At 30.0% G+C, this 13,206-nt stretch overlaps 1 protein-coding gene across 1 annotated transcript in view; it reads right to left on the reverse strand.

The window, feature by feature from the left end:
- Positions 1 to 3,077: 3,077 nt before the first annotated feature.
- The window catches only part of LOC143236505 (uncharacterized), a 147,855-nt gene continuing 137,726 nt past the window's right edge, over positions 3,078 to 13,206 (reverse strand). Inside the window, exons 20-24 of the mRNA XM_076474802.1 lie at positions 10,171 to 10,363; positions 8,578 to 8,725; positions 7,165 to 7,340; positions 4,674 to 4,753; positions 3,078 to 3,338 (exon numbers count right to left, since the gene is read on the reverse strand). Coding sequence (XP_076330917.1) covers positions 3,078 to 3,338; positions 4,674 to 4,753; positions 7,165 to 7,340; positions 8,578 to 8,725; positions 10,171 to 10,363 — 858 coding nt within the window. The remainder of the gene's footprint in view (positions 3,339 to 4,673; positions 4,754 to 7,164; positions 7,341 to 8,577; positions 8,726 to 10,170; positions 10,364 to 13,206) is intronic.

Genomic DNA, 13,206 nt, shown 5'->3' on the forward strand with positions numbered 1-13,206 from the left:
TCGCTCTCTCAGCAGTGGGGGCGTTATAATGTGCGGTCAATCTCACTATTCGTTGGTAAAAGAGTTGGCGGCGAGTAGTGATGACTAGCTTCCTTCCCTCTAGTCTTACACTGCTAAATCAGGGAAGGCTAGCGCAGATAGCCTTCGTGTAGCTTTGCGCGAAATTCAAAAAACAAACAAACCTTCAGTAATATTGGAGAAACAGTGCTCTTTTTTATTTTGGCGCTAATAAGCGTTATAATCAGCAAAAATTCTTAAAAATAAAGGATTTTTAAAAAGTAATACTTGCCCTATGTATTTTTTTATGTGACAGTTGCATTCAAAATTTCGCTGAACAAATTTAACATTCAGGCATGGTACTGCTTCCCAGATATTTTTGTTCCAGGTCACACACTAAAAGAAAGTAAATAATGTCTTGTTAAATATATTAAAAGAATTGCACATTACGTATTTATGTTGTAGTTTCTACTACAAGAGATCTAAAATTTATTCATTAATAATACAAATTATTAATATATGCTTTCGGATTATGTGTTAAAGGCAAAATCTTTTATAATCATTCTGCACGTAGAAACCTCTCTGATACCGTGCCTTCAACTGTTAATTGTACATAATATAATTTTACATTGTAAAAAAAAATAGGTTTTGGAGACCACCACACTTCATCCAAAATAAGAACAACAACACAACGCTGAAAAGTACATAAACCATTTTATGAAATTATATTTGTATAAATACGTATAAACTCAGTTTTTAACACCACGAGGTTTTGTATTTCTTGTATAGCTAGGAATTGGGATTTTCAGCATGAAAGAAAATAGGGTTAAATGAACATGTCAGCGGTATTTAACTTAGTTTCTGATGTAACTGTTTCTAATTTTAATATATTAACTAAAAGGACCCACCGTTACAAGGAATTTGTATGACATTTTACAGTGCACAAACATATGTATACACAGAGCGTATTTAATGTTGAACCATCTATCCTGCTAGATATTCTAAGTCAGGTCTACTGATTATTACACTTAACGCAGTTGTGGTTCACATAAAACAATGTGACAAGTTTATGAAATGTTTGATATCATAATCTCTTGACGAAAGTTTCAGAATGTCTTTAATGCTCACTTGAAGCGATTCATAGATACTAATTCAGTGATAAATGCTTCAAATCTTTAATATATCTTATTTATTTCATACATCAAATAAGTAAAATTTAACATAACACATTTAATACTGAATGTTGTATTTCCGTTAATTAATGAATATAGGTTTTTTGTTTACTATTACCATATTTTATGTTGTTGTTGTTGTTTATGATAAAGTAAAGATTACTTTCGTGTGAATCCGTTTTAATGAAAATTATGAGAGTGTCATCAGTCATTCTGCAATTAAGATTATGTCTATAGTATGTATGTCAATGGCAAGTTTCAATTTATCGTGCTTGCATAGTTTCAACCACATTTCATAGCATAAAGAAGATCTCTCACTGAAAATTTTCAAATTTAAGCCAGAAAGGAAGATTTTCTTCAGAAATAAATCTAAAACATTTGTGAAAAAATGCGGAGGCGGGGAGCATTGAGAAAAGCTTTCTCTCTCGGTGTTATATACAGTTTGAACGTTGGTAATCACGATTTCTTTGGGTTCTTATCTTTGGAATATTTCAGAATTTCAGTGACAGTGGCACCTATCTATTTGCTTATTCTACTAATGTAGTTTAACCTTGCTGTTTCTCGACTTTTTTATTCTCTTCAACTGTGTGGAAAGGTTGTATGTAATTGTTATAGTTTGAAGTTCTTTCTTTCTCATTATGTTTTCTGGGAAACTCAGTTGTCTTTCTCTGATGGTTATGATTAGCTTCCTCTGTGTTTCTGCTCTTTTCAATAATTCCTCATTCGATATATTGTTTGCCAGTGGAACCTGTAGCAAGAAAATCACATTTCTGTTGCTTCAAGTCGCTTTTCCAACACTCACTGCTATATGTAATGATGGAGTACCATAACATATATAAAAACGTAAATCTAATAATCAGAATAATTTCTAATGAAAGATAACGTAAATGAAGTTAACTTTCAAAAAGAATATATATAGAGAGAGATCAAAAGAAATAATTAAACAAAAAATGAAACTATGTAGAAATGAGTAATATTTAATAATGCTGCCTATATTTTAGCAAAACGTAGACAAAAGTTAAAAATACATTATGCTAAAAATAAATCGACAATGGAATTTAGCAGGTTCTAATATGCACAAAAAAGCCTTTTAAAACTGACATGTCTCTGTGAGGTGGGTATGGCAAGACGATAATGAAATAATTCAACAGAACTTTAGAACTATTGGTTTTTGATGGGTCTACCCTTTCAATTCGTTTTTACTTTTAACTCTTGTTTGTTTCAAGTTAATTATAAAGTTACCAAAGAGGATACTTGTGCTATGCCCCCGATGGATATCAAAACCCGGTTTCCGGCATCGTAAATCTGCAGACTTCAATATGTGAGTATCATACAATTTTAAAAATGAATAGGTTGACATGAGTAGTATACTGCTTTGTTCTGAAAACTTGAAACTAACCTGTATTTCATCCACTTCTTCTATACTAGTCAGATTTGGGAAAGATATTGTAACACTTTTATTCTTGAGTTCGCTTTCTAAAGCATTGTCAAAAGTCCACATCTTGAGGTGTACAATATGACTCAGCGGTTGTCCAAGAGATGCCTTTCTTAAGTCACTTATTTTCAGAAAAGAAGAAGGTAAATGGATACATATAAAAGCGTTGAAACTGTAAAGACGACATATCTCTTCATTTTTGCATAGCCAGGAATTTATGTCACCTCTTAATCCACTCTTCTGAAATATCAAAGCTACGAAATTAATTCAATGGGGAATGTTTAAAAAAAAGCTAATGAGAATGATTTTTGTTAACAGAATGTTTCATGATACATTGCTTTAAATTATAATCCAGATTTAACACACAAAAAGATTAACAGTTCCGAAAGGAATAATATCTGCCATTTTAAATAAAAATATTTTTTAATTTTATATTCTTACTTCATTTTCTTATAAAAGAGCTTACCACATAATTATATTTTCTGTTTTTTAGAGATGATAATATTGAAAAGTTCATTGTTCAAGGTTGAGGTATAAATCTGAGTGGCATAAATTACTGTGTTTCCAGAGGTTGTTGACAGATCTATTGGAGAAGAGTAGTCATTCTCCACGCTGGTCAGCATTAAGGTGAAAAGTTCTTCACTGCTGTCTCGTTGGCTCGTCAGACAGTTATATCTTTCGTATGACGTTATTTTCTTCTTCAGCAACTCATAAGCCGTTAGGAGAATTTTTATCTGCAATTGTTAAAGGTATTTGCACAATAATAATATATCAATTCTCTTTCAGTTTGAGATAAATCAGCTCATTGAAATCAATAAAACGTTTTTTTTGTTAACAATGTCAAAAGGCTATTACATTCCAAGTCAAATATTTTTATGTCTTCTGTGCTTGTTTTTCTCAGTAATAAGATAAATACTTTAACAGATTTTACATAAAAAAGGTTGAATCATGGTTCATATATCTGGATTGTCATTCTGACTGAAAACAAATAAACATGGACAACGTTTCTTACCTTAAACTTATCAAATTAAAGTTCTGAAAAGTCGTCTACATTTAACTCTATTTCTATATATTTTCTCTCAATCTTCGAAACGTCTGATGAATACACGAAGTGTATAAAAATACTCTTTATATGAAGGACATGAATTCACCGCTCGTAATTAATTACCCGAATACTTTTAATCATTATATCAGTAGGATTTAAGTACACCTGTGAGCTAGTACGACGACAATACTCTTAATAACAGACCGTTGAAACAGATGTTTAATTTATTTAACACAAAAACATTAAAATGGAAGGATGCAATCCTAACGTTTTTAAAAGAGGTCCAGGCCAATTCTGGGTGTAAATATACAAAAAGTGAACTAAATAAAAAAGTCTATCACGAAAAATTACATTTCATTAAATGAAATATACAAAAGGTGAATTAAATAAAGAAGTCTATCACGAAATATTACATTTCGTTAAATTAAATGCCCCCGATGGGTCAGGAGAAAAATAGAAGGTATATTACGATAAACATTAGAAGTCAATCTGTCTAAGAGGAAATAACTCAAATGCCCAATTATGTTTTCTATCTATAACAATTAAAAGAGATTAAAAAATCCAAAACAATAAATTTTAATACAGATGCATAGTAAATAATTAACAAATTATTAGTAATAGATATAGTCTGAAAAATGTTTCAACTGCTATAACGAATTGGTTTCCATTAAAAAATGTTCTTTTTCCTTGTGGTAAAGCAATAAGCCTCAAGGAATATAATGTTAGAAATCGGGTTTCCATTCCTCCTTGTTGGTGCAGCAAGGGTAGATCATTGTGAAACTTTTCATAAATGAACAATCAAACGAAAAAACAACCCTTTACAAAACTAAACTATTTTAGCATGATACAAATTGCACATTATTTAAAATAATGCAGTCGTTTTTTTACTTCCATGGTATTAAAAATTCGTATAATGGATTTATTTGATTTTTTTTTAATATTTACAAGGAGGGAAAAATAAGTTCTGTGAATTCGCATATTTAAAAAGAAATTTATTTTACAAAGGTCAAATACAGAGGCTTACTTCTTCTTCTGATAAAGAGTAACAGTCAGCAACACCTGGACGAATTAAGAGGCTGGTACCCGCCGATATCTGCCAGAAATCTATGAGAGAAAAAAGAACATTTAGTCTGTTTATATAATATTAAATTGCGGAGTAAATATATTGAAGACTACGTGATACGCGAGTTTTTTCTTAAATCGATCGACAGGGAAATAATTCAGTGTGACAGAAAAAGCTAAAATATACATAACCATCAAGTTGGTTTTAAGCTATTTTTACAATGGCTTTTTTTTAAGTTTTATCATATATGACTTTTTCTAACTCAATTGTTTCTGTCAAAGATCCTGTGTCAATTCCGACTAGCCTGTATTTATTTGTTGTATAATAAATTTGCACTATTATCTTTTAACTTTATTCATATAATCTATTCAATAAATTAAGTAACTATCAATATTAGTATTTTAATTTAAACTGGATCGACAATATTATTTCTCAAAGAATCAGTTCTTTTCAGTGTTTGTGAAACAAATGCCTGAAAGCTACTTTAAAATTATGTAACTGTACTAAGAAAATCAAACTGTGGCTAATGTAAATATATGAGTAAGAATGCCAATATTTTTGAAGTCATTTTTTTCTTTCTTACTTATCGCTCAAAACTAGTCATAATTTTATACTATTACTGAAGTATTCATTTTCAAATCATTAGTTACTATCTAAAATATTAACTTTTGGAAAACAAATCCATGTTTTAAACTGTTAATAACAAAATTTTATAAACATAATGATTAAGTTTTCTATATGAAAAACTGCACATTTAGAAATAAAGTTCACAAAGTTTGTAGAGTTCGGTAATTTGCTAGTAAAAAATTCTCGGAATAAGCATATTAAATATCTTATTGTGGTACTTTATAAACGTATGTTATTGTGAAAAGAAAACTTTGTTTAAAGAAGTTTCATCGAAGTAGCTGAACAAGTATACTTGTTATGAGAATATGTGTATATGTTTGTTTGTTGTTAAGCGTCAAGTTGCAGAAAATCCTATCTATGCTGTAACCATCACAAGTATGGAAAGCTTTTTTTAAGCGTAGTTATACTTACCTCTGGGCCACTGGCAGACAATAATGAAAATAAGTATCATATGTCTATAAATACTGTTTTTTTACAGGACAATGTGTTTATTACAAAAGATGTCATTACATTATTAAAACTAAATCCTTAATTTCAATATTCTATACCCTTATTCCACAATAAATGAATGTTTTATAGATAATTTGAATACGTATTACATCCTTTCTCTTCTCACCAAGTTTTCCTTAATATTTAACTTACTACAACAAAAACTAGTTTGTCAATGTATTGAGAAAGAAAGTATCTTAGATTGTTTATTATTTTCTATGAAAAAATACAAGCTGAATTAAGTAATAATAATACACGAAAAAACGTTTGTTATGAAATAGGAACGACTAACATATCGTTTGGAATAATGTAATTTATTAATTAATTCCTAACAGATTGCCAATGTTTAAATTACAAGATAAATATTAAAGTATATCAGCGAAGGAGGTACGGTTGTAATAGCAGCAATATAGTTGTAATTTCTTAACGTAATTCAATATAAGAAAAAAGAAGCTAAGTCATTAGATGAAGTAAAATTAAATAATTCTTCAGTGGGTCAACTGTAAGATTCCAGACGTATGGGACTGGTTCCTTGCGGTGGACAAATGGTAATAAATTAATTCAAGTAAAAGTAAAAATTGCTTGTTGGTGACTATGATCTTAATTTTGAATAGAAAAGTATTCACTCTTAAAATACAAAGAGTAAGATAACGTAAAAATAAACAGTCTCAGTCCTATTTCTTTCTACTGCACCCTATTGGTAAGATAAATATTTATAATCTAAAAATTGAATAGAGCATAAATATCCCATTGTGTTGCTTTGTGCTTAATAATAAAAAGCAAACAAAATGTTTTCACTGTACCTTTATGAATTAGATTATTTTTTTCTATATTTTAAAGACAATTAAAATTTAATTCAAGTAATATGTTTATAAAATTAAATATATATATATTTCACACTTTCATTTCAAAAGATATATTATTTATAAACCAATATTTCTAATTTCTATTTATAATTTCAATATAAAAAACCATTCAACTCAAAACTGTGTTTATCTTCTTTAAGTTGAGGTCATCTACAAGAAAAATAGACATACATTTGTGTGTGTTACTTAAGTACTTGACCAACTTAATGCTTGCATTCTAAGTTTCCACCAAGTAATAAAAAATATGTAATCATTACAAATGTCCTACTGAAGAAGCAATACATGGAATACTTATAAAGCTCTAAAGAAGGTAATAATTAAAATCAAAGCTTTAAACTTACTTTGCTGAGCACAATACCTTTATTTACGTACTTTATGGATACGTTTTCAGAAGCAATGTTTGAAGGAATAACGAAAAAATCTTTAACACTTTATACAAAAGTTTTTCACCAAAAATATCTCACTCTTACCTGAAAATGGTGACATTCTACGACACCGTTTGTCTTTTAATAACTCAATCATTACAAGAACTAGTCGATGTAAAGCAGTCTTTATTCTATCTGACATAGCTTCCCTCAAAAATATATTCATTACGTCTCTCACAACATCAAATGCTTCATTTACAAGATACGGTACTCTGAAAAGACTACAAAATATAGAGAAAATATTCCAACTATCAAGTTAATAAATACCTAAGACGAACTTGCATCTACAATTTCTCTTTGCTACTAAAAGTGTTATAAGCGAATAAATACGTTTAGAAGTATTTTATACATAATAATTTTTTTCTTATTTAATGAAATATAACATTCTACAACAGGTAAATGAACCAAGAATATTATAGTTTAAAATCATTTATATTTTTACTTGAAATATGTTGAACAAATAAAATAATTAAGAGTCAATACGAACCAATATTAAATTGTACGATTCAGCATTTTTTAGTAAATCGCTACTGGCAGGTGCAAGTATAATAATATATAATCCAAAAAGTAAGTTGATTTCTTTGTGTCCTGTTGTGTAGAAAGCTACACAGTAAGTTATCTGTGTTCTGTTTCCCGCATATATCAAAATTTGTTTTCTATGTTTTAGGACGTAGACATTGACTGCTGAACCACAAGGGGCCTAAATAACAATAGAAAGACATACCAGTACCAAATAACTGATTTACAGAATGCCGCAAGATTTATTATCCACGTGATTTTCTTGATATTTAATCTGCTCAAATTGCTACCTCAAGAAAGCGAGATCAAAACCAATCGCCGAAAAGTAGCCTGTTATTTATTAGACATAAATTAATCTTGACAAAGAATACTTTTGCCCATCTTAATCTTACACCATTGTTACAGATCAAATCATAAGTCATTGGTAAATCATTTGTTGCTTTTTACCACAACGGTTTTGTTTTCGATTTATTGTCAGAATTGGTGTTTGCAACAATCAGTAGAATAAGACACCAAGGTAAACAAGTTAATGAGTATCAGTTTAGCTCAAATTCATTTTGCATATGTCAAAACTCTTTTTTTCTTCTGAGATTAAAGGACATATTTACAACGTTATAGTTTTGAAAACAGTCTTTGTTTTGGAAATTTCATATTGTAACTTATCACTAAGTTAATTATATTTAATTGTGAGAAAGAAAAACAATCAAGAGACACAATCATCCGCCAACTTCGATTCCGGAAATGGTTAGAAAAATTAGCATCGATGAGTTATTCTAACGAATCTTAAAGATAAGAAAATTAAGATACTTTAACGCTCTTACAATGAATTAGGTAACTTAATATTGATATGGTTTTGTTAAACGTTCCACATCTATTTTATAGGAAAAGATGATAATCTTCAACATTAAAGGAAACATTAATGTTGTTAAGAACATTTACCTTCTGCTGTAAAATTCAAGAATAATTATAGTCGCTTTAGAACATAAGTTCGTTTGCCGTTTTAACAAATCCAAAGTGGAAAGATCCTGTCTCCATTCAAACGTCTTCATAATAACGCTTGCCAGGGCCAAACTACGTTGGAAGTTACCTGTTTATGGGCATGTATATAAAACATAGATATTATTCTTACCTGCTAATTTAAGAGTACCAATATAATTTTAGTGGTATTCTTAAGAGAAAGACAATGAAAATGAAATAATGAAGGACACTGTTGCACAAGAAACCTTTCAAGGTTGTAGAAGTTCAATTGTGCTTTAGGTTGATTACCAAATTATAGCTTTTCCGGTCATTTGGTTCAAAGAAATTGATAAAACAATGTGTCCCTCAATTCGTTAAATATCCAAATTAAGGGAATTCTATGCTTGGATTCTTAGGTTTATTTAATCCGTCAACTTAAACCATTTTAGCATGAAATGCAGTTCATGTTGATAAATGTTATTGTTTTACTATAAAATGTCTTGTTATTTGTAAACATATTAGCGAATACTGATAGGATTTTTTTTTCTTTTTATGATTTTTTCGGCATTGATATATTGTAAATATTTTATGAACGTTGTGTTCATTGGCGATGAAAAATGTCAATAAAATTACTTAAACTGTAATGGAAAGCTAGAGCAGTTACTGCTAATTTCATAAATTTATAATAAAACTATATAATAACAATATTTCTATTAACACTGAGTCTCAGTTTGATCTTTAAAACACACAAAACAAAGAAACAGGATATGGATAATACTCACGTTTGTTAATTTCTTTTTGAAGTTCATTTGCTACATCTGTTATCCCACTGTTGGTGTCATTGTATAGACACTGGACGGTCACTGAAGTTGATGAGCCAGTACAAATTTTATTCCAATTGCATACATAAACAGAGAACAACAGCATTTCTTTCATATTTCGTCCTGTTTTAAAATGAGGCACATTTATAACCATATAGTGAGTTATATAACAAAATGATCTATAGGACTACATACATTCGCTACAACATTATGCTAAATTGTAAGGCGTGAATTGCTTGTTGATTAAACGATTTGAGAGGCAAATTGTGAACAAACATTTATGGTTAAGCTCGCAATCAGAACGAAATTTAATTTGTGGAAAAACTATATTCACTTTCTACAGCTTAATTACCTTCAAAAAAGAAAAATATCCACATTTTTCTAAACTAAAAATATAATTGTCTGGGACATTTGAAAACTGCGAATTTCAAAAGACTGTTTAAGAGAATTTTTATGTTACACAGGTGGTTAGAACTTTTCACTTCTATTTTGAGAGCCGCGGGTTTGATTCCCCATCACATCAAACATGCTCACGCTTTCAGCCATGGGGACATTATAAGTTGTGGTCAATCCAAATATTCGTTGTGTAGCCAAGAGTTAGCAATGGGTGGTGATGACTAGCTGCCTTCCTTGTAATCTTACACTCGTAAATTAGGAACGGCTAGCGTAGATAGCTCTCATATAGCTTCACGCAAAATTCAAAACAAACATAAACTGCCTCTCTAATACACAAAGCAAATAAAACAAAATTTACCACAGGGCATTCTCACGTTATTTAAACGTGGAATGTGGCCTCTCACGGTTGCTATGGTTATCTCTTCAAGAGTGCGTTGAAACCGGTAGACAAATCTGTAGCTGAGTGAATGGTTGTCAGCTTGTGTGAACCAGTCTTCAGTAGCATCCAATGTAAATGGTGTAACGAAAGCAAGACCAGATTTTGGTGAAACCTGTGTAATACCGAAAATTCATTATTTATCAAAATATAGAGCGTTCAACAAAAAGTAAAATAAGTGCGCAATAAACCAGTAAGAACTGAGTGTTATATCATCATAAATATATTCTGATGAAAAAAAGAAGTAAAAGAAAAGATCTTTAAGAACATTAATTTATTTCATGCTTAGGAATCAGTGAAATACGGACTTATTTAAAATATATATTTATTAGTTTTTAACACAAATATAATTTTATACCAATCCTATTAAAATTTTAGTACTTTATTATATTCTTTTATAAATATCTAAACTACTCAGGTAGTTATAAAATCCACTTGTAAAACATATATTAAAAATATCTTAACGAAGATAAAAATCAAATATATACAATATCAATCAATATTTTTTTACATTGGATCATGTGGTTATTATTTTCATTGTTACACGTATTTTTTATAAATAGAGTGTAAAGGTTTTTGTTAACTTATAAATGTAACTGATTTACTGTTATATGTTTATTTTAATACCTACACTCATATCAGTATAGTTTTCTGTTTTTGAATGTGATGTATATTTTTAATGTGTATTGCCTTAATCCCTCTTTTTCTCGAAATTTGCAGAAGACTCGAGATTAGGAATTAATAGTATTTATCCTAACAAAACGATAGTGAATTTTCGAACATTGTGGAAACTTCGAGAAACTTGCCTGATTCGTATAAACATCCGAGAAGCAGTAAGAGAAGATCATTATTATTATTTGTCAGCTGTAATCGGTGTATTATAGGCCTCGGAAGCTATAATTGTTATTAACACCTATTGATGCGAAAACTGCAGAATTTGACCAGGAATGCTATATATTCAAATATTACGAACCATTTAACTTCAGTGAATTACCCACAGACGTTAATATTTCGACGAGGACATTAAATATATTCTTCGGTAAAAAGCCAGCGTTGTGAGGTCAGTCTAGCTAACTAGCTTAAGAAAAGTGTAACAATATCAACTCGGAATTAATTTTCCCGTCATGGATATAACACCGGATATAAAAATCAGTATTAATGTTAGTTTGTTGAACTGTTGTACATAAACAATAATTTTTAGTAACTATTAACAATAACCGTTATTATAAATTGTATTGATTTTTGTTTGTACAATAAAATATATTTATGTTAAAAAAGAAAATTATGTGTATCAAACTTGTTGGTAAATAACATAAATCTGATACATATTAACATTTAAGAAATAATTAGATAATTCAAATTTCCATTTATTTAAAATAGTAATACATAACGTACGTAACATTTTAACTAGGAAACTCGTCCAAGAATAAAGTATCATACCTAACATTAGGTCATTTTAGTTCTGTATAAATACCCAGCCCGACATGACCAGGTGGTTAAGGTGCTCAACTCGTAACCCGAAGGTCGCGGATTTGAATCTCCATCACACCAAATATGATCCCTCTTTCAGCCGTGGTAAGGACTAGCTGCCTTCCCTCTAATCTTACACTGCTAAATTAGGGACGGCTAGCGCAGATAGCCCTCACATTGTTTTGCACGAAATTAAAGAAACACAAACAAAACAAAAATACAGAAGCATTATTCAAAAGAAACCAATACAACGAATTACTGTAACAGCGGAACTCCCACAAATAAGTCTATTTTGCTTACTCCATTACATGTTCATTCACATTTACAATTTATAAAGAAGACTCTGTGTGTGTTTGTGTTTCTTAGAGTAAAGCCACATAGGGCTATCTGCTATGTTCAACGAGGCAAATCGAAACGGGTATAGATGACAACATTATTAGTTGTGTAAAATTTAATACTATAGAAATGTAACGTGGGTGTTTTGTTAATTTTATTACGTATCAGAAATTATGTTTTGGAATCATATTGTTCAATGTTATTGAGGATCAAAGCACTGATTGTATATCTGCATTTATCAATGCAGCTGAAAATGTTGTGTACATAGCAAGATAGATGATAAACTATATATTTCAATATTTTTGAGAAAGCTCAAAATACAAAAAAAATACAATTACAATTCCAGCGATTTTCACATAGCAGGTAAAAAACAGATCAATTACTTTTGTGGGGAACAAACAACAATTTTAAGCTCATTGAAATGTACACAATAAAGTTCACACGTATAAGTAAAGAAATATAAATTCTTAAATATCTCAGATTTGATTTTTTGATGTAATTCATTTCATATTTGATTAGTCATGTATCACATTTAACTCTTACTCAAACAGCTTTCCAGAAGCTGAACTTTTGAATTGATTATTTATTTTCATTTTATGTTTAACTTCATTACAAATTCACTATCACTTGTGTGGTTATCATCAGATAACTATCGTATATTGTGTGAACTACTCGAGCATTGTGTTCTATATTGTAGATGCAGATACATTTCGTGATGATGCAATACTGTCTAATTATTCTTTCAGAAACTATATAACTGACTGCTGCATCAACTTTTTTCAGCTATAAAGGTTTTTACTTGGAGTCAGTTTTGAAGCTTGTCTTCTACAACACATGTGTGATGCTACCATGGCCAAGTGTTGCGAGTAAACTCTACGGAAAAAGAAGTCATTGTTTCTTTGAATAAAGATGGACTTTCAACAAGGCAGATAGTGGAAATCCACTACAAGAAACCACGTTTCGATACACGTGATAAGCAGAGCACAGATAGACCATTGTGTAGCTTTTTGCTTAACTACAAACAAACAAACAAACAAACAGATCTCAACCCTATAAAAACTGCTAAAAGGTAATAGATAACAAAGAAAAGCATTTAGAAACTGCGGATAGCTCTAAGCTGCGTGTGACAATATGAACTCACTCCAGCCTACA

Source organism: Tachypleus tridentatus, chromosome 13, assembly GCF_004210375.1.
Source record: "Tachypleus tridentatus isolate NWPU-2018 chromosome 13, ASM421037v1, whole genome shotgun sequence".
Taxonomy (NCBI): Eukaryota; Metazoa; Arthropoda; class Merostomata; order Xiphosura; family Limulidae; genus Tachypleus; species Tachypleus tridentatus.